Source organism: Oncorhynchus kisutch, linkage group LG20 (genome assembly GCF_002021735.2).
Source record: "Oncorhynchus kisutch isolate 150728-3 linkage group LG20, Okis_V2, whole genome shotgun sequence".
Lineage (NCBI taxonomy): Eukaryota > Metazoa > Chordata > Actinopteri > Salmoniformes > Salmonidae > Oncorhynchus > Oncorhynchus kisutch.
The window spans coordinates 43,500,342-43,520,416 of NC_034193.2; the positions used below are offsets into that span (position 1 = coordinate 43,500,342).

At 44.2% G+C, this 20,075-nt stretch overlaps 1 protein-coding gene across 9 annotated transcripts in view; it reads right to left on the reverse strand.

Annotated features, from left to right (window-relative positions):
* The window catches only part of LOC109865754 (trafficking kinesin-binding protein 1), a 42,963-nt gene that overhangs the window by 6,823 nt on the left and 16,065 nt on the right, over window positions 1-20,075 (reverse strand). For 5 of the 9 annotated variants that reach the window (XM_020454181.2, XM_020454184.2, XM_020454177.2 and 2 more), the window contains 10 exons: window positions 19,719-19,910; window positions 3,811-3,887; window positions 3,455-3,571; window positions 3,016-3,113; window positions 2,813-2,921; window positions 2,641-2,719; window positions 2,279-2,409; window positions 1,908-1,982; window positions 1,456-1,667; window positions 869-1,108 (listed from right to left, as the gene is read on the reverse strand). In XM_020454181.2, the coding sequence (XP_020309770.1) occupies window positions 869-1,108; window positions 1,456-1,667; window positions 1,908-1,982; window positions 2,279-2,409; window positions 2,641-2,719; window positions 2,813-2,921; window positions 3,016-3,113; window positions 3,455-3,571; window positions 3,811-3,887; window positions 19,719-19,910 (1,330 nt within the window). Of the gene's footprint in view, window positions 1-868; window positions 1,109-1,455; window positions 1,668-1,907; window positions 1,983-2,278; window positions 2,410-2,640; window positions 2,720-2,812; window positions 2,922-3,015; window positions 3,114-3,454; window positions 3,572-3,810; window positions 3,888-9,009; window positions 9,502-19,718; window positions 19,911-20,075 lie in introns of those variants that run through there. The other 4 variants (XM_031799796.1, XM_020454180.2, XM_031799794.1 and 1 more) reach the window with 3 other exon arrangements.

A 20,075-nucleotide genomic window follows, 5' to 3' on the forward strand; every position in this document is an offset into this window, starting at 1 on the left:
AGTCTCCTCTGAACAGTTGATGTTGAGAGGTGTATGTTACTTGAAATTTGAAGCATTTATTTGGGCTGCAATTTTTGAGGCTGGTAACTCTACTGAACCTATCCTCTGCAGCAGAGGTAACTCTGGGTCTTCCATTCCTGTGCCGGTCCGCATGAAAGCCAGTTTCATCATAGCGCTTGGTGGTTTTTGCGACTGGACTTGAATTAACTTTCAAAGTTCTTGACATTTTCCGGATTGACTGACCTTCATGTCTTAATTAAAGTAATGATGGACTGTCGTTTCTCTTTACTTATTTTTTATTTTATTTTACCTTTATTTAACTAGGCAAGTCAGTTAAGAACAAATTCTTATTTTCAATGACGGCCTAGGAACAGTGGGTTAACTGCCTGTTTAGGGGCAGTTTGAGCTGTTCTTGCCATAATATGGACTTGGTCTTGGACTTGGTCTTTTACCAAATAGCGCTATCTTGTGTATATCACACCTACCATGTCACAACACAACTGATTGGCTCAAACACATTAAGAAGGAAAGAAATTCCACAAATAAACTTTTAAGAAGGCACACCTATTATTTGAAATGCATTCCAGGTGACTACCTCATGAAACTGGTTAAGAGAATGCCAAGAGTGTGCAAAGCTGTCATCAAGGCAAAGGGTGGCTATTTGAAGAATCTCAAATAGAAAATATATATTTGACTTGTTTAACAAATTTTTTGGTTACTACATGATTCCATATGTGTTACTGAATAGTTTTGATGTCTTCACTATTATTCTACGATGTTGAAAACACTAAAAATAAAGAAAAACCCTTGAATGAGTAGGTGTTCTAAAACCCTTGACCGGTAGTTGCCAGTCTGTTGCCAGTCTCACCTGTTGTCCTCAGTGTGTGCCACCTCTGCCAGTCTCGACACGGCACTAGGTGGTTTGTCCTCCAAGGTGAGGCTGGCGCTGTCTGAGCCGTAGTAGCTGGTACGAGGGGTGGAGGCGCAGCTGGAGAGCAGCGACACAGGGCTGGAGCCGGGCACCTGGCCGGGGGAGTGGCACCGCGAACGCAGCCTTGACGCTTGTTTCACCACCTTCACAGTCTCAAACACGCGCCACGGGTGGTTCCTTTGGCAACCATAGATAAACCATATAGATTAGGGATGGTGACAAAATGCCCGGTAGCAAGTCTAACATTTATGTTTACGTCAGTGTAATTCTGCTTGAATATTCGATCTTCTGTAGTGTAATTCTGGAAACATTTTAAACGTTGTATTTGACTTACTCTATATTTTTCATGAACAGATGTGCTTTGTTATGTCACGCTGTCTTTGTTCAATCAAACACACTTGGTAACAACTTCACCTCTGGCACATAACTGACATACCGGTATTGTCATTCAACTGAGCTTAACAGGTTGGAAAAAGCACACTGTCACCGGTGTTTTATGTTTTCACAGTGACATCCTCACTCACTTGTACTCGGTAGGAGCGGGGACGTCCAGGCCCTTGCGGAAGGTGCCCTCAATCTCCGCTGCCAGGGAGTCCATGGGGAACACGGCTGATAGGGCGCTGTAGCGCTGCACCGTGCTGTTGGGCAGGCTCTTGTTGCGCAGGTTCTTAATGTCCTCTCTGGCCTCCCGTAGCATGTCCTCACACTCCGAGTACTTGTCCTGCAGGTAGTTTAGCTGCAGCCGGGGAGTGCCAGAATGTCAGTTACATACACACTTCTACTGCGGTTATGTACAAGCTTGCCTTGAGGGACAGATCTAGGATCAGCTTAGCCTCCCCCAAATCAATGCATTAACAATTAACAAAACCGACCTTAGATCCGTGTTAAAGAGCAACTTTATCCTACTAGTTATAGATAGCTCATTGGAGGGTAATGAGTTGTGGATTGTGGGGAGAGTGTTGAGGGCGTGTCTTACCTCTGATTTGAGCTGTGATTGGCTCTCCCGCGAGGCACTCAGGTGCTGGGTCAGCTCTTCATTGTCAGTGGTGAGCTAGAAGAACAGAGTGGAGAGTTAATACCATGATCGCATCAGTGATACTGTATACCAACTTAATACTGTAGATACCAACTTAAGTGCACGCGTAAATATTTAATGTACTCCATTATAGAAGCATTCGGTGTGGGTGAGTCTTAAGTCTCTTTGTCCTTGTGGAACCTCAAGGCATGAGAGTGCCATGTCAACTCCATGTGTTTTTGTGTCCGTGCACTGCATGCTTGTGTGTGTGTGTGTGGGTATCTATTTAGGTGTGTGTATGCGTTTGCCTCGTTGTGTCTGTGATCCCTCACCGCTTTGCAGCGTGCCTGCAGGTCGACTATTTGCGCGAGCAGGGAGCTGATCTCCTCCTGCTGCCGGAGAGTGTCCTCCACCTTACGGGCCAACTCATCAGACAGGTCCACCACCTGCTTATTCACAGAGGCTGGGAGGGGGGGGGTAGAACAAAAAGATTGAGGGAGAGAAGACGAGAGAGAGAGGAAAAAGAGGAACGATCGAGACGGAGAGGGTTAGTATGAGTACACAGTACGAACACATACTGTTTTCACTGTATTCACCCACTCACCAATTACCTCTCCCCTCAGGAACACAGTAATACCGTATACATGAACAAATATGTATAGTATTACACTGTAGTACTTTGTAGTATACTCACTGAGTTCCTCCACACACACCATCATCAGCTCCTGCTCTTGTTCCTCATAGTTAGCGGTCTCTGACGTCAGTTCATTGGCCTGTGGAGTGACAACATCGATGGCATTAGCATGAACAAGTTTCCAATCCACTTCAATGACTTCAGGTATTTGGAAGTAGTCAGTGTTGCACACCTCACAGCGCAGTTTGAGGTTCTCCTCCTCCAGACCTTTGAGTTTCTGCTGTATGAAGTCATAATTGACAAAGTTACTGAGGGAGTTAGACGACTCGTTCCTCTTCATTCTGAAAACCAGGAGAGAGGGAGAAGGCGGTCAGAATTTAAGTCTTACGATGTGTATGTGTACCCTGCAGTGTATGTGTGTGCGCGTGTACTCACAGTGTGTGTGAGTCGGAGGCGTTCTCGATCTCCTCTGTGCTGGCGTACAAGTGGAGCAGGTCGTCTCTCATGGAGAGCTCATGTCGCAGCTGGGCTATCTGGTCAATGGGAACCAGGAAGTAGGAACCAGGGTCAGAGTACTTAACTAGGATCTATCATGTACATTGATCGCCATTCCTGGTCTGGGCGAGAGTTACCGGGTGCGCAGGCTTTTGATCCTGCCTAGCATTAATGCAATGATTCAAGTGATACAAGGTGTGATACCAGCTGTGTTAATCCCAGGCTGGAACAAAAGACTACATACACTGTAAATTTCATATTCCAGGACCAAAATAAGTGTGTATTTTCTCTCGCTAAATGCTATATGCTCCAGTACTACTGTATTCTGTCTGTAATAGGTGAGATATATCAAAGTAGGGCTACAGTGATGGTCTCATACCTCTTCTGTAGCGATCTCCAGCTGTTCGTCCATTAACTCATTCCGTGCCGTTAGATCCCGATTCTGCTTGAGCAGTGATTGGCCGATCCGGGCCGCCAACTCGAGGTCCCGCTCTTTCTGCCAGACGACAAAACGGTTCGATGTTCTTCATTCTGTGATCTAGTTACAGTCTAGTTTCTAGCAGAAGACCTGTTTACCATTCTAGCAACACGCTTACGGCTGATGACTATCGTGACTTGCTCAAAATGTATAATATACCCAGTTGCACATTATTCAATACAACTTCATTCGTCCCCGGGGGGGGGGGGGCGATTAAGGGTTTTACGTATGAAAACAATCCCGTTATATTTACTTACCTCTTCCAGTAGGTGGGTGACAGCCTCGATGTCATGGTACGTCTTAGTGACCTGGCCCACTCTCTCTGAACACAGCACTGTAGGGGGGAGATGGGGAATGGAGGGAGAAAAGAAAAATACCTGGTTAATATATAGTTCACTGGAAAGTAGGAGAGGGCCATTGGACAGTGAATTATTCGGACAGTATAGAGACAGTAACTTTCTGGTTCGAGACTTAATTGGTCACGGGAGCTAAGATCATTTCTGGCGTACACGGACTACACCATTCAGTTCATTTGACCACGATATCGGGAAATAAAACTCTTGACAGGTAAAAGCTAACTGCCCAGGGGACCAGGTCATCATTGTCCCGCAACCATGTCCTCTCTTATCCCCTCTCTTTCTGTGAATGACTCACGGTCAACAGCAGTTGGAAGGCAACAGACCGGGGCGCTGACCACAACATTACCACGTAGCCAAGTCAGTCAGAGCTTATCCTCTTAGCCTGATCCTCATTACAGGGATAAGACCCATCTCTCTCTTCCCCTCTGATATAAATACACCTCAGCACAAGCTGCTGTAGGACACTGTAATGAGGACAGTTAACCCCCAGTAGGAAGTTAGGCTGGATATCTATGGCAGTGATTCTAGAGCGGTCTGGTTATAAACAGGTCAGTTAGATTACTGGTTGGTGAATGGACACTGCGACCCTGTTCAGAACTGATGGGGTGGGTGAATAGTGTTCAACCTGTTTGGAAGCCGAGCCATCATGGAGTTACAGTTGATGTTTTGTTCATCATAGTAACCATTCCGGTGACCTAAAGAAGTGGGACCCATGGTTTCTGTGCAAGGCCTCATCTCCATATAATCCAAAGATATGTTTCTATCCCGACCAGCCGGGACTATTTTCATCAGCATACATCCTGCAGACGTAGTCTCAGGTACATACAGTAACATACCCCTATGTTCAAATCAGCCACTCAGACCTCCCTTTGATCAAAATCCTGGCTGGCACCAAGGAGATTGTACAGTAGATTCAAATAATTAAAGTGAGGGGCAGCATTTGGCTGAAAACGGGGTGACTGTGTAACAGTATCCAATTATCTAATGGAATGAAATGGTCCTGGGCCGGATCTACTGTGTGCCTACAGTCATTAATCCCTTGAACCCTTTAAGAAAATAGTGTGTGTCCTTCTTCAGAGGTGATGGGGGGGTGGGGGGTCTGCAGCGTGGAAAAAAAGAGATATAGGGAGAGAAATAGAGAAGGAGAGAAACAGAGAATTAAATTAAAAAGGAGAAAGGGGGAAAGAAAGAGTGAGAGAGAAAGAGAAATAACATCTTGTTCTAGGATACAGAGACCGGTCCACAGAAGCGGGTGGTGGTTGAGTTGGATCCAACTGCTTCCCGCAGCACTGGGCACGGGCACTAGCAGACTGCAGCTACAGTGCCAACTTAACCCCTGCAACAGACAGAGCTGCTACTTATGCACCAAAAGAAGTGCCAATACATTGCAGTAAAAGTATCAATGGTAGAGCAGAGCAAGAGTGTCCAGTTTTCAATAACTAACTGGGATGGGCTAACTGCTAATGTTCCCATCTGGAATTACAATTAAAATAGCTTCCTCCATAGAACAAAAAGGCACACATTTTCTAATATGGCTAGGCCTACTTCAATTAAAGTAGCTTCCTAGAACAAAGACTCATTATAAAATCAGGTCACTACAATTGAAATGGCTCTATCCATGTAACAATTCCTAATTGTACTATTATCAAAATAGCTTTTGTTCTATGGGTGAATCTAACAAGCTAACTGGCTAACGTCCTGCAAATCCGATGGTTGCATGGTAATTTACTGGGAGTACATACCTATGCTAATGCTAAATCCCCATTTAGCTTCCCCAATAGCTTCTCAATCTTTACAACCTCAAGTTATCCTTTTTGTAATCAGGCAACAAAAAAAACATTATAGACTGGACTACTTTCCAGACAAGAAAAAGGTATTTAAATACAGACACACTGCAGACAGAACATTGCGTTGGACTATCGAGAAGAACTAAATGCTGAATTTGTATCAAGCTGTCAACTTATTTTCTTAATTTATTTTTCACAGTGCCAAGCTTGATCGATTTCTTTGGAAAGAAAATGTTTCTAGAATGATGTCGGAGAGGACTCTCCCTTTAAAAGCTATGCCACAGTACAGTACAGTTGACTGTGTGTGCAATACATAAAAAAGGCTTACTTTATTGCCGTCTAAGACCACGCTACAGATGGTCTCATGGGGGCTCTTTGACTGAGGGATTTCCTAGCTGACTGTACCCTAACCAAGAGGGTTGAGAGTAGATCCTGTACAGTACATAGGAGCCTACGGAATTAACAGGGATCCATAGGGATCAAACCCACAAGCTCAACTCTGTCCTCTGTCAGTCTGATTCTCGCATCCCTACAGACATTATCATAAGCCTTTCTACCGATCTTCTTGGAACGCCCATTCTGAGGTATTAGGCTACTAATACAAGGCAGGCCATTGTACCTGCACGTGACATCACAATACCTCCGTCTTCCTGCCCTGATCCATTTAGCTGTGTGGTGCAGGGGTCAGGGAGAAAGAGACAGCCAGTACACCAATGTCCTGCCTAGTGGGTCATTGAGGCCTACTATGAGTGCTTTAAGGCAGAATGGCAGTAAAGAGCCAGTGAATCTCAAGATTGAACTTGGGTCTATAAACAATAAATCCCAATTGACTATTTGGTATGAAATATTAGTCCTAGACAAATATATCCAGCCTCTAGCGCTACATAATTTATGATTACAGCATTAGCCTAGTTAATTCCATGTAATACTAAATGATGACAAGGGAGATGATAAATCATCATTTGTGGCATAAACTGCACCCAGGTTAAAGTTTCTGTCTGTCTGTGGTGTAGGCAGCCCGGATTACATCATCGTCAAATCATCAAATCCTTTGCGTCAAATCCCTTGAGTAGCAGTGCCTACAGATTACAGCTGTACTGTATTTGTGTAATGAAATATTATAATTCATCCAATTTTATTTAGCCATTGTGTAAGAGTCATCTATAGCCAGAGATTTTCTAGAAAAGTCTGTTCGTTTTCTGGGTCTGTGCCAGCATCTATGCCAGTGTCGCAGTACTGACAGAAAAGGTGCCAGCCAGCACGCAGCCCGTTCAGACAAAGGACCAAATGGAGGCCGAAAAGAAAGACATTCTCTAGCTGAAATAGGTCGCTTCTTAGCAACTATATATCTGTGTGTCAAAGCAGTGTGCCCCTTTAATCTGCAAGTTAAACCCTTGATAGTGACATGATAGGGTACAATCATTTCTGATTTACATTGCAAAGAATATAGAATATAAACTATTCTGAGGTAGAATGAATAATCTGCCGTATTCTTATTTCATATACTCAGTATTATACTATAGTAGTATCACTATTATACACTCGGTGGCCAGATTATTTGGTACACCCATCTAGTACTGAGTTGGACCCCCTTTGCCTCCAGAACAGCCTGAATTATTTGGGGCATGGACATGTTGCTCAATTGGTATCAACGGAGCTAACGTGCACCAGGAAAACCTTCCCCACACCATTACACCACCAGCCTGTACTATTGACACCAGGCAGGATGAGGTCTTCTTGTTTTTACCTGAACGGAATGGAACCCGATGTGGTCGTCTGCTGCAATAGCCCATGCCCGACAAGGACCGACGAGTTGTGTATTCCAAGATACTGGATCCGGCGCGCCTGGCACCGACGATCATACCACGCTCAAAGTGTCTTAGGTCACTCGTTTTGCCCATTCTAACATTCAATCGAACAGTAACTGAATGTCTCGATGCCTGCTTTATATAGCAAACCACGGCCACGTGACTCACTGTCTGTAGGAGAGAACCATTTTTGTGAATGTACCTAATAAAACTGGCCACTCACTGAGTGTATATTATACTGTAACCCAGCATATGGAGTATTGCTAGAGGTACTGAGTGAAGACAATTAACTAGGATGTGAATCTAGGGCATCATCATGATACCTGCCACATTGAAGGACCATAACAAAACAGCATGGTTGGGACCAGCTTATCATTTCACCAATTTAGGGTTTGAATTGAAAATTCTATTAAATGCCCACTGAAACAATTATAGACAATTACCCAATTCAAACACGAGGGGGGTCGGTTCAATTTCTTAATTCAATGTAGTTAAGATGATATGATAGATCCCACCTTTACGAAACATCGTTCTCATCAGGGCAAATGGACAGTACGAGAACATCCCCACTGGGCAAAAACTGGTTGAGTCAACGTTTTTCCCCGCAATTCCAACCACAAACAAATCTATGTGATGACATTGAATCAACGTGGAAAATGAATTGGATTTGCAAAAAGTCATCAGCGTAAGGGCATTTAGACACCCAACCTTTAACATAAATCCAATAACGTGAAATGTCGTAATTTTCATTTCACGTTGAATTCACGTTAGTTAACAACTCAACCAAAAGGCAAATCAAAACTAGACGTTGAACTGACATCTGTGCCCAGTGGGTAGCCAGTATCTCCGTGTTTTTGACCTTCATATTGAGTCCTAAAAGTCCACACAAACCTTTTCCGGCCAGTTTGTCTACTGCAGCCCAAAGTCAATGACACTCAAAAGGCACAGAGACAATACACCACAGAAAACACCGCAGCTGCTGACGGAAAACAACACAAACTGCTGCTAAGAACACACACTGTGGCACAGTGACCTTCACACTCAATGGGGAGGACTGCAAGCTCAGTATACCTGGCAGCCGTGTTCACTGGAGGGAAGTTATACACTTGGCATGTGTGACTTCAATGACTCAAAAGTAGAGACAAAGATCAGGCTTTCGGATATTCATATACACACATGTGCAGCCAGTCAATAACCTAACCACGTGTTACAGTACGTGAATGAAATCACAGCAGAACGAACCATTCATACAACAACGAATCCATGCACCTTCCCAGCCATACCATCACTCACTTAGCTTGACTGTAAGCTGCACAGACTCGACAGTACGTTTAAAGCGCAGCAACGCTGCCAACAAGACAGATGTATGGCTGCAGAATCACCCTGATCGCCTGCAACTCCCCCCCCCCTCTCTCAACCTCCTCCATTGCTCCCTCGATCCTTGCTCCTCTCTCAATCCCTCTTCTCTCTGTCCATCTCTCATCCTCCCTTTACTCCCTCACCTTGCATCAGTTCCCTGCACAGACTCTCTTTGCTGTGTGGCTTTCCTCCCTCCTCCACCTCCTCTTCTTCCTCCTCCTCCTGGCTCCCGTGGCCACTCTCCTTCTCTTCCTCCTCCTCGGAAGCAGAGGAACTCCACACCTCCATGGTGACCGGACAGAAGCCCTCTTCCATCCCTCCTTCTGTTATATTTCTCTATTTATTCTTGTTCTTCTGTTCCCTGCTTCAGCTCTACGCCCATCCCAATAAACCGATGCTCTGTTGCGTGTCCAAAACAGTATCCTCCTCCGTGTGTCCCTGTGACTGTGTGGGCGTGTGTTACGTGTGTGAGAGGAGACTGAGCTGTCCTTAGTATTAATACGTAATCCCTCTGACTGGGAGGTCCATCTGTCGTTACCCTCCTGTTTATATCAACCTGGCCACACTGGACTGTGGGAGCACAGAAAGAGGAGGAGGGGTGTCGGAGGTAGCGTGAGACCAAAACAACGCATAAAAGCTCAAATAGATCATACCTAACTTTGCCTAAGAACTATACATATAGAAATGCAAGGCTTTAATATAAAACTCAATTCCAATTATAATCTGGTTTAGCAAGAGAATGCACTTAGTCCCTGCACCCCCGTGAAGCAGAATAAGATGGTACGTTCCAGCTAAGGCCATGACTGTTGTCTCCCTGCACACATAATATTGGTGCAGACTGAGCCACACCCCCTTCTAGAGGAAGAGGAATGCAACACTGACACTGTACACACAGACTGAGATTGTAAAACAACTGTTGATGTTTGTGTGGACTGTTGCTGTTTGTGTGGAGAGAGGGGAGGTGTCTGAGAGGGAAAGTGATATATGAATTGATGTCAAGCTGGGTTTTCAGCAGGGCCTCTCGATTTACTCTTTAGTGTATTAGCACTGCACAATCCTCGCATGCACAGTAAAATAATGCAAACACACTAGTTCCTCAATTCTCAATGCAAATACACTTGATGAATGTATACACATGAACTGCGAACGTACAAACTGGAGAGATGCCCATTGTTTTCATGTTTTCCAATTAATGGTCTGTATTGACGGAGTTCAAATAAAGTTATCCCAAAGTACAGGCTGCTTATTTCACATCAACTGATATGTCAAAACAATATATCAGATATATGCCAGGTATGCTTTATTGACATATAACAACTTAGTATAGAGAAAAACACACCCCTGAAGTCTAGCCTTCATCACCACCATCATCATCATCACTTCATCCACCCAGTGCCCCCTCCCTGTTGCTACCCTGGCACGCAAGTGTCCTCTCCAAATCAAATATTAACCTCCCCTTCATAAATGTTTCACCCGCAGACGCCTTCCTTCTGGTCGAGTGCGGCAGGCAAGGGGCGGCTGGGACACAATTTTCACCGTCTCCCCCTTCTCTTTTCCTTCCTCTCTTTTACGCCCCCCTATCCCGTTTCATCCCTCCATCCACGTCGCGTTCCTACTAGGGTTGTTTAGCGAGCGCCCCTCGCAACGCCAGGACAAAAACGGAGGCTGCCAGCTCCCTGAAAATACCAGCCCAGCCCATCCAATACAATTGGACTTCCAAACCTAGCTGATTAATTCAGTTAACAGAAACAGGTCGCTGCTACAATAGGATTTGTTGAGTCACAGTATTAGAAAGACAATGGAAAGTTAGATTAAGCTATGGCCAAGATGGCTAAAGAAGGCTACAGTACAGAATACACAGTGTCAGGCCAGTGTCAGGCCCTTTGTCTCCAATAAAAAGTGCAGCAACACAAAGCTCATTAAAACCTGTGTAGTAGTAAAGTTGGGAAACATTTCCCTCACAACATCTATCTCAAACCTGACGTTTTTGCAAAGGCATGACATAACAGCACTAAGCAGTCATAATTAGCTGACTAATTTGACACAGTCATGACTATGTTAACCTAGCCATTGTTTTGTTTTTTCATCGAATATTTAAAACATACAATATACTCGCAGTGAAGCCGCTCAACAACTACATCACATTAGTCAATTAACAGACTCCCATCAAAAGAGACACACAGAAGCAACCAGGGTCAACGCCCTGCTCAAGGGCATGTCGACAGATCTCCCACAAGGTCAAAAACGAGGACCTGAACCAGTGATCCGTCAGCCACCACTCCCCCCCCCCCACCCCCACACACACACAGTTCCCCAAGTGCTGCCCCTCAACCATCCGAGACCCCCCACACACTCCACCCCAGCCTAGCCATTGTTAGTGTGCATAAAAATAGCACTGCAAGCAACCTGACAATCTTATATTGACATAAAAATGATGTCACTTATGTAATATCATGCTAATAACAGTGGAAGGATCAAGAAAAGTGTTACCAAGAGCTGCTACACTAATTCAAGGACAAATCCGTTCTGCCTCCGCAGATATGGAGAAAAACATAAGTTCCTAATCAATATTGACACAAGAAACCACTTTGCACTGATATCACCTCCTTTGCAATCAACCAATGGAAAGAACACACCCCTTAGAGGTCAATGGCCAAATAGTTTTATGGGCGCCTATGGTTTACGTGGAATCACAGTCAGAGCAAAACAACACCGTAAGCTCGGTATCACTGATCAAATAAAGAGCGATTGAGCCAGTGTAAAGTACACTACGAAGTGATCACATAGCTAGATACGCATTGATCAACAACGATATATGAAGAGTGGAATCAGTCCCGTTCTGCTCTTTGAAGTGGTCAGCCGTCTTTGAAGTGGTCAAAAGTAGTGCACTACACAGGGAATAGGATGCCATTTCAGAGAGGCGGGGGAAAAAAGAAGTCAGGAGACAGAAGGTGCATGAAAGAGCAGGAAATAACAGAGAAAAGTGAGTAAGAGAAACACACTGAATTGCTATAAAAGGAGGCAGCTAGAGGAGGGTAGAAAGTGAGAGACGCAGTGAATGGGTCAACCCACAGATGGCACAGGGAGCAAAAGCAGGAGGGAGGGAACAGATTTAGATCAGAACAGGTGTGCTCCAAGGTAGATTGCCAGAAGAAGGACAACCAAATAAGAGATGTACAGAGGTTTAGGGCACGTGCCGCGGGCTAAGAAGCTAATGTCAACACGGGACCAGCTTTAAGGCACAGCTGTGTGTCGGCCGACTGGCTGTGTACCAGTCTGACCTGTGCTCTGCAAAGAAGACGGAGTGAAAGGAGGGTACAGCCTATCCTGCCTTATGAAGGAGTAAGCCATTCAATCCTATGGGGACATCGCGACTCTGGCACTGACTGTACCCCCAGTCCAAAGCAGCTTGAATGACAGGAGAGTACAGTCTATCCTACCTTATGGGGGATTATTCTCACTATTTTATTGAAATCTGGCAACCCTAGTATCCCTGGCACTGTACCCCCAGTTACGATCACCTTGAATGAGAGAGTACAGTCTATCCTGCCTTATGGGGGATTATTCTCACTATCTTATTGGAATCTGGAAACCCTAGTATCCCTGGCACTGTACCCCCAGTTACGATCACCTTGAATGAAATGAGAGTAGTCTATCCTGCCTTATGGGGGATTATTCTCACTATCTTATTGGAATCTGGCAACCCTAGTATCCCTGGCACTGTACCCCCAGTTACGATCACCTTGAATGAAATGAGAGTAGTCGATCCTGCTTTATGGGGGATTATTCTCACTATCTTATTGGAATCTGGCAACCCTAGTATCCCTGGCACTGTACCCCCAGTTACGATTGGCTTGAGTGAAGGAGAGTACAGTCTATCCTGTCTTACATTCAATCTTATGGGAACCTACCTGGCAACGTACCCCTAGTCACGATCGGCTTGAATGTAGGGCCGGGACAAAACCTGTCTCGCGATACTCGTTAGTATCTAGTATCTCGGCAAGGAAACAAAACACAGAGCGGATTTAACTTATTTAGGAAAACAGTCCTAATGTTGGAAACAAACATCATTATGGTGTCATCCAGTGTCACATGTATTTATTTTCCAAGCTATAGCACAATATTTTACATACAGCAGGTTTTTAAATATTGCAATACTGGTATCGTCCCAGCTCTACTTTAGTGAAAGGACGGTATAGCCTATCCTGCCTAATGGGGGAGTTAGCCATGCAATCCTATGGAAACCTGGCAACCCTAATACTGCACTGATGAGGTCAGAAGTTGAAAATGTTTAACTAACACTAAAGGTTAACACCAATTCAGACTTCTGTGCCAATGTGAAACGAATGTCAACACGTGAAATCCGGTCGATGTGCCCAACTCAAGCTCTGTATGCTTTCCTAATAACATAGACCGCATCAGATACAAGAAAATGCCATCTTTGATGATATCATAATGTCAGACAAGACTGGCATATCGCCTGTTTAGCCGGCGCCCACTTGTTTTGTTTTGCAAATGCATGGCAACGTATATTTTTATTTACAACCTGGCCAAAATGTTCAACCAATCTTAAACGTCCGTCTCTATTTGAGACCTCCGACTTTCACACTAATTAATAACCTCTTCGGGATGACTCTCTAAAGATTACACCAAAGGCCAGAAATACACACAGCAAATCCAATCTCTGCGCGTTCAACCTGTCACCTTTCTTACACCTCTCTGCTCTCGACTATGCTCACAAAGATATCTTTCAAATATGCACTACTGGTGGGTGGCTAAGACGACCAAGTCCTACACAGTGACGAGAGTACGGTCAGTGTCGCCGTGACGTCTGAAGAGCAGTCAGTGCTCAGGGTCAAGCCCTTTGTAAAAGGCTACTGTTAAAGTCAGTTCAAAACTGGAGGTGCAGAAGGAAACTGATTACAGCTAAGAGGCTAATCGGTTTATTGGCATTTGGCATCTGTGGCCCCAAGCATCAAGGGAAGGGATGTGGCTAGAGGATATGACACCTCCCCTAAAGTCACCAGAGGGAGGAGGGGGAGGAGCTTATGTTAGCTCCTCTACTAAACAGACCATATATACATGTGTGTACTACTGTACTGTACTGATAAATGGAGATTCTGATATTATAGTGTCCCGTTAAGGTGATTATGACAAGTGGAGTAGCATTGTAACAGTCGGCAGCACGATCATGTTCAGTGCTGGATTTGGGTAAACTCAGTGTTTGTTACGTTAGATTGAGGGATACAGTATGCAGGCTTCCATGTACCGAATCAATTGTTTCTCCATAGAATCAGACGATCTTGTGACTATGATCAATTTCACCCATATCTGTCTCCAGCTCATATTTGAGCATTTACCTCTATAACATTACCCCATTAAAACAATCACAATATTGTTGCAATAACATTCACAAATCTCATTAGATTTGTTTTTCCACATCTACGTAGGGGAGTCAAGCGAAAACACTTTGTTGAAAGGACAATTGAAACAGATATCATCTTCAGACAGACCTTAACTCGGGATTCTGCGTCAGACCGATAGGAAGAATGTTCACCTCAGATATAGAGTTTCTTGATAAACTAGCAGGAGTTTACCATGGTTGTTATATACGGTACTTCCTGTTGGCAACGTGCCGCCAACCAAGCCCTTTGGACCCATTCCACCCCATCTAACTCCAATCATTTAGTCACCGCTCCTGTGTGGTTCTATTATGAGTGTGCTTTTCAAGTGTGACTTAAACACACCAGGATAAATTGGTACAATATCAGATATATTATTGCGGGACATATTGCTACATTCACAATCAATGTCTTCACTTGTGGACACTGCTAAATCATTTCTCTGTGTTGAGATGTCTTGTTTCTTCCAATTGTGTTTGTCTCACAGGCAAGGAGTCAGACCACAAGCTCTTCAGATCCACACCATATGGATGACCTGATAATGGCAAAAGAGAGAGAGATTATCCCATCATTGTTGTACTATAAAGCCTAGTGATTAAAGGATATGTGTAATCTGTGTACAAGTTTCCATTGACCAATTCCAAAGCATATGTGAGGGGTCAATTCACAGTAGGACTTTAAGATGGAATTGCTGTATGCTAAAACATTGACGATAAAACACTAGTGGGCTGTTCAATTCCGGTCCTGGAGTGCCGAAACATTATTTTTTATTTTGTTCAACTTGGTAGTTAATTGCACTCACTTGGTGTCCCTGGTCTGAATTAGTCCCTAATTAGAAAGAGAGGACGCAAAACAGAAGTGTTTTCGGCCCTACAGGAATAGCCCTGCGGCATTCAGTGCATATTCAACCGAGGTTGTGTATTGACTTCATTTGGTGCTGAATGCTGCAGGTACAGTACATCAAGTTGAGTATTTTTAAGCATCAGTTCCCGTAAGGCCTGAAAGTAGAACTAATATCTTCCCGGTACGGGACCTCCTATATGTGCATGCATTTGCACGTGTCCCCCAAAAAATGTATGGGCCTAAACATAGAATCCCAATCAATTTAAAATGATCTTTGTGGGCCGAGTCATAAAGATTTGTAATTTAACTTGAAAAATGTACGACCTTTTATTGTGGCATAAACACAACCAGTCATGATGTTTTGATCTGATTGTCAAACAATGACTTCAAAGGCTGGAGAAAGAAATCATAAAGCCACGGGACTATTTTGTATTTTTTACGAGGCATAAAAACTAAACATGGTGTCGGGTGCATTTTTCTGGCATGGTAACTCTTATTACTTGTAAAATCTATGCCAAGGCACATTGTAAAGAAATGGTTTGCCTCTTGGGTTTCCAACGGGGTTGGGCCCAGCACCTGACTCACACAATTGTTCAGTAACATTGATTTATTATGCAGTTTAAAAAAAGGCAGTTAACCAATCAAGACAGGGCCCCCCTGTTACCCACATGGGCCCCCTACCTCCTTCTCCTCCCCACATCTGATGATTAGCAGAGCAGCAGCAGGCTGTCTACACTCATTGACAGTGGGCTCCTGAGTCCTCCTGTGGTTGGCGGTTGCAGTATAAAAAAAAAGATATACAGTGCATTCGGAAAGTATTCAGACCCCTTGACTTTTTCCACATTTTGTTACGTTACAGCCTTATTCTAAAATTATTTATTTTTAAAAAAATCCACTTATCAACACACAATACCCAATAATGACAAATCAAAAACATGTTTTCAGAATTTTTTGCAAACGTACACTACCGGTCAAAAGTTTTAGAACACCTACTCATTCAAGGGATTTTCTTTTTTTCCCCTATTTTATACATTGTAAAATAATAGTGAAGACATCAAAACTATGAAATAACACATATGGAATCATATTATACACCATAAAAAGTGTTAAATCAAAATCTATTTCATATTTTATATTGTTCAAATAGCCACCCTTTGCCTTGATGACAGCTTTACACAGTATTGGCCTTCTCTCAACCAGCTTCATGAGGTAGTCACCTGGAATGCATTTCAATTAACAGAGGTGCCGCCTTAAAGTTAATTTGTGGAATTTCTTTCCTTCTTAAGCGTTTGAGCCAATCAGTTGTGTTGTGACAAGGTAGGGGTGGTATACAGAAGATAGCCCTATTTGGTAAAATACCAAGTCCATATTATGGCTACATTATATTAACAGCTCAAATAAGCAAAGAGAAACGACAGCATCATTACTTTAAGACATAAAGGTCAGTCAATATAGAACATTTCAAGAACTTTGACAGTGCAGTCGCAAAAACCATCAAGCACTATGATGAAACTGGCTCTCATGAGGACCGCCACAGCAACGAAAGACCCTGAGTTACCTCTGCTGCAGAGGATAAGTTCATTAGAGTTACCAGCCTCAGAAATTGCAGCCCAAATAAATGCTTCACGGAGTTCAAGTAACAGACACATCTGAACAAATGTTCAAAGGAGACTGAGACTGAGAATCAGGCCTTCATGGTTGAACTGCTGCAAAGAAACCACTACTAAAGGACACCAATAAGAAGAAGAGACTTGCTCCGGCCAAGAAACAAGAGCAATGGACATTAGACGGGTGGAAATGTGTCCTTTGGTCTATTGTTCAAATTGGAGATTTTTTGTTCCAACCGCCGTGTCTTTGTGAGACGCTGTGTGGGTGAATTCATGATCTCTGCATGTGTATTTCCCATCGTAAAGCATGAAGGAGGTGGTGTTATGGTGTGGGGGTGCTTTGCTGGTGACACTGTCTGTGATTTACTTAGTATTCAAGGCATACTTAACCAGCATGGCTACCACAGCATTCTGCAGCGATACACCATCACATTTGGTTTGGGCTTAGTGGGACTCTCATTTGTTTTTCAACAGGACAATGACCCAACACACCTCCAGGCTGTGTAAGGGCTATTTTACCAAGAAGGAGAGTGATGGAGTGCTGCATCAGATGACCTGGCCTCCACAATCCCCCGACCTCAAACAAATTGAGATGGTTTGGGATGAGTTGGACCTCAGAGTGAAGGAAAAGCAGCCAAAAAGTGCTCAGCATATGTGGGAACTCCTTCATGACTGTTGGAAAAGCATTCCAGGTGAAGCTGGATGAGAGAATGCCAAGAGTGTGCAAAGCTGTCATCAAGGCAAAGGGTGGCTACTTTGAAGAATCTCAAATATAAAATATATTTTGATTTGTTTTTGGTTATTATTCTACAATGTATAAAATAGTAAAAATAAAGAAAAACCCTTGAACGAGTAGGTGTTCTAAAGCTTTTGACCGGTAGTGTATATATCACATTTACATAGTATTCAGGCCCTTTACTCAGTACTTTTTGAAGCACCTTTGGTAGCGATTACAGCCTTGAGTCTTGGGAATGACGCTACAAGCTTGGCACACCTGTATTTGGGGAGTTTCTCCCATTCTTCTCTGTAGATCCTCTCAGGCTCTGTCAGGTTGGATGGGGAGGGTCGCTGCACAGCCATTTTCAGGTCTCTCCAGAGATGTTCTATCGAGTTCAAGTCTGGGCTCTGGCTGGGCCACTGAAGGACATTCAGAGACTTGTCCCGAAGCCAATCCTGCATTGTCTTGGCTGTGTGCTTAGGGTTGTTGTCCTGTTGGAAGGTGAACCTTCGCCCCAGTCTGAGGTCCTGAGCACTCTGGAGTAGGTTTTCATCAAGGATCTCTCTGTACTTTGCTCCGTTCATCTTTCCCTCGGTTCTGACTAGTCTTCGAGTCCCTGCTGCTGAAAAACACCCCCACAGCATGATGCTGCCACCCCCATGCTTCACCATAGAGATGTGCCAGGTTTCCTCCAGAAGTGACGTTTGCCGTTCATCAGACCAGAGAATCGTGTTTCTCATGGTCTGAGAGTCCTAGGTGCCTTATGTCAAACTCCAAGAAGGCTGTCATGTGCCTTTGACTAAGGAGTGACTTCTGTCTGGCCACTCTACCATAAAGGCCTGGTTGGTGGAGTGCTGCAGAGATGGTTGTCCTTCTGGAAGGTTCTCCCAACTCCACAGAGGAACACTGGAGCTCTGTTACCGTGACCATCTGGTTCTTGGTCACCTGCCTGACCAAGGCCCTTCTCCCCTGATTGCTCAGTTTTGCCGGGCGGCCAGCTCTAGTTAGAGTCCTGGTGGTTCCAAACTTCTTCCATTTAAGACTGATGGAGGTCACTGACCTTTAATGCTGCAGACATTTTTTGGTACCCTTCCCCAGATCTGTGCCTCGACACAATCCTGTCTCTGAGCTCTACGGACAATTCCTTTGACTTCATGGCTTGATTTTTGCTCTGACATGCACTGTCAAGACCTTGTGCCTTTCCAAATCATGGCCAATCAATTGAATTTACCACAGGTGGACTCCAATCAAGTTAAAGAAACATCTCTAGGATGATAAATGGAAACAGGATGCACCTGAGTTGTATTTTGAGTCTCGTCGCAAAGGGTCTGAAGAATACTTACGTAAATAAGGTAAGTGTCTTTTATTTTTTATACATTTGCACAAATTTCAAACAACCTTTTTACGCTTTGTCATTATGGGATATTGTGTGTAGATTGATGAGATTTTTTTTTTTAAATAAGGCTGTAATGTTACAAAATGTGGAAAGGGTATGTGGTCTGAATACTTTCCGAATGCACTGTATATATTTAAATTTTTGAAATACATTTTTTGTTTTGCCTCTTGGGCCAACCATGGTCCTGGGCACAGGGGCTTCTGCCCTGGTAAGCCCCTGCATTAATCCAGCCCTGCTTCAAAGGACTGTTTTTCTAGGCTACCTGTGAACATTTATCCACTGGGAACATATTTCCAGCCTCCAAACAGTGGTGAATTGGAAGAAACATCTGTTACAAGAAACACCAAAAAGTATAATAACATTTAGTGTCCACTGCTGTCCACGTGCGTCTCGGTGTCAGCCACTCATGACTGCCTTGGAAAAATGTCTGTGTTTTCGTCAAATCACATCGCAATTTGGAGCGTAGGCCATTCCAGACATTTTCAAGTCCATCCGCAAATATTTCATGCCTCTGACATGTGGTAACGATAAATAATGGTGTAATATAACCTACAGTTTTCTTGACATTTTTTTTGAATAGGCTCATGTATTACAGGTAAGGCGTACCCCCACTATTTATTTTACTGGGACATCCTACCAGACCGCCTAAAACTGTTTATGAATACGGCCTCCGATTTATATATCTAGGAGACCGGGTAGGTGCTTTCACTCAAGCCAGCGTCTGCACCACATGAGTCAACTCATCATTGGATTTAAGAAGTTGATTCCCACCAATCTAAGTTGGTGAGGTGATTAACTAGTAAAACAGGTGCAGTACATTTGGCACACCAGTACCAGAGTCTTCTCCTGTGTTCGATGCCTAGCGTGGACAGAGTGGTGGACTTACAGAAGTACTTGAGCGTCTCTTCTATCTGATCGTGCGTGAGTCCCAGGGCGACCTCCGGGGGCAGCAGAGGGGTGTGGAGCCAGTCGTCGTGGTCGTAGCCAAACATGCAGTCCGCCCGCAGAGTGTAGTTAGGCAGTCCCTCAGACAGCAGGCTCACTATCTCCACCTCACTGTCGCCACCTGAACAAAGTTCTGACCGTGGAAAGGGAGGGAGGGAGGTGTATGAGGGTGTGGCAGGGGAGATATGGGAGAACAAAAAGACAGCATTCATCACATTGGATTGAGCGCTCTGAAATATACAAGTCTCTGCTGCCCCCCTGAGGCACTGACTGGATGACACAGTTCCCACTCACCACA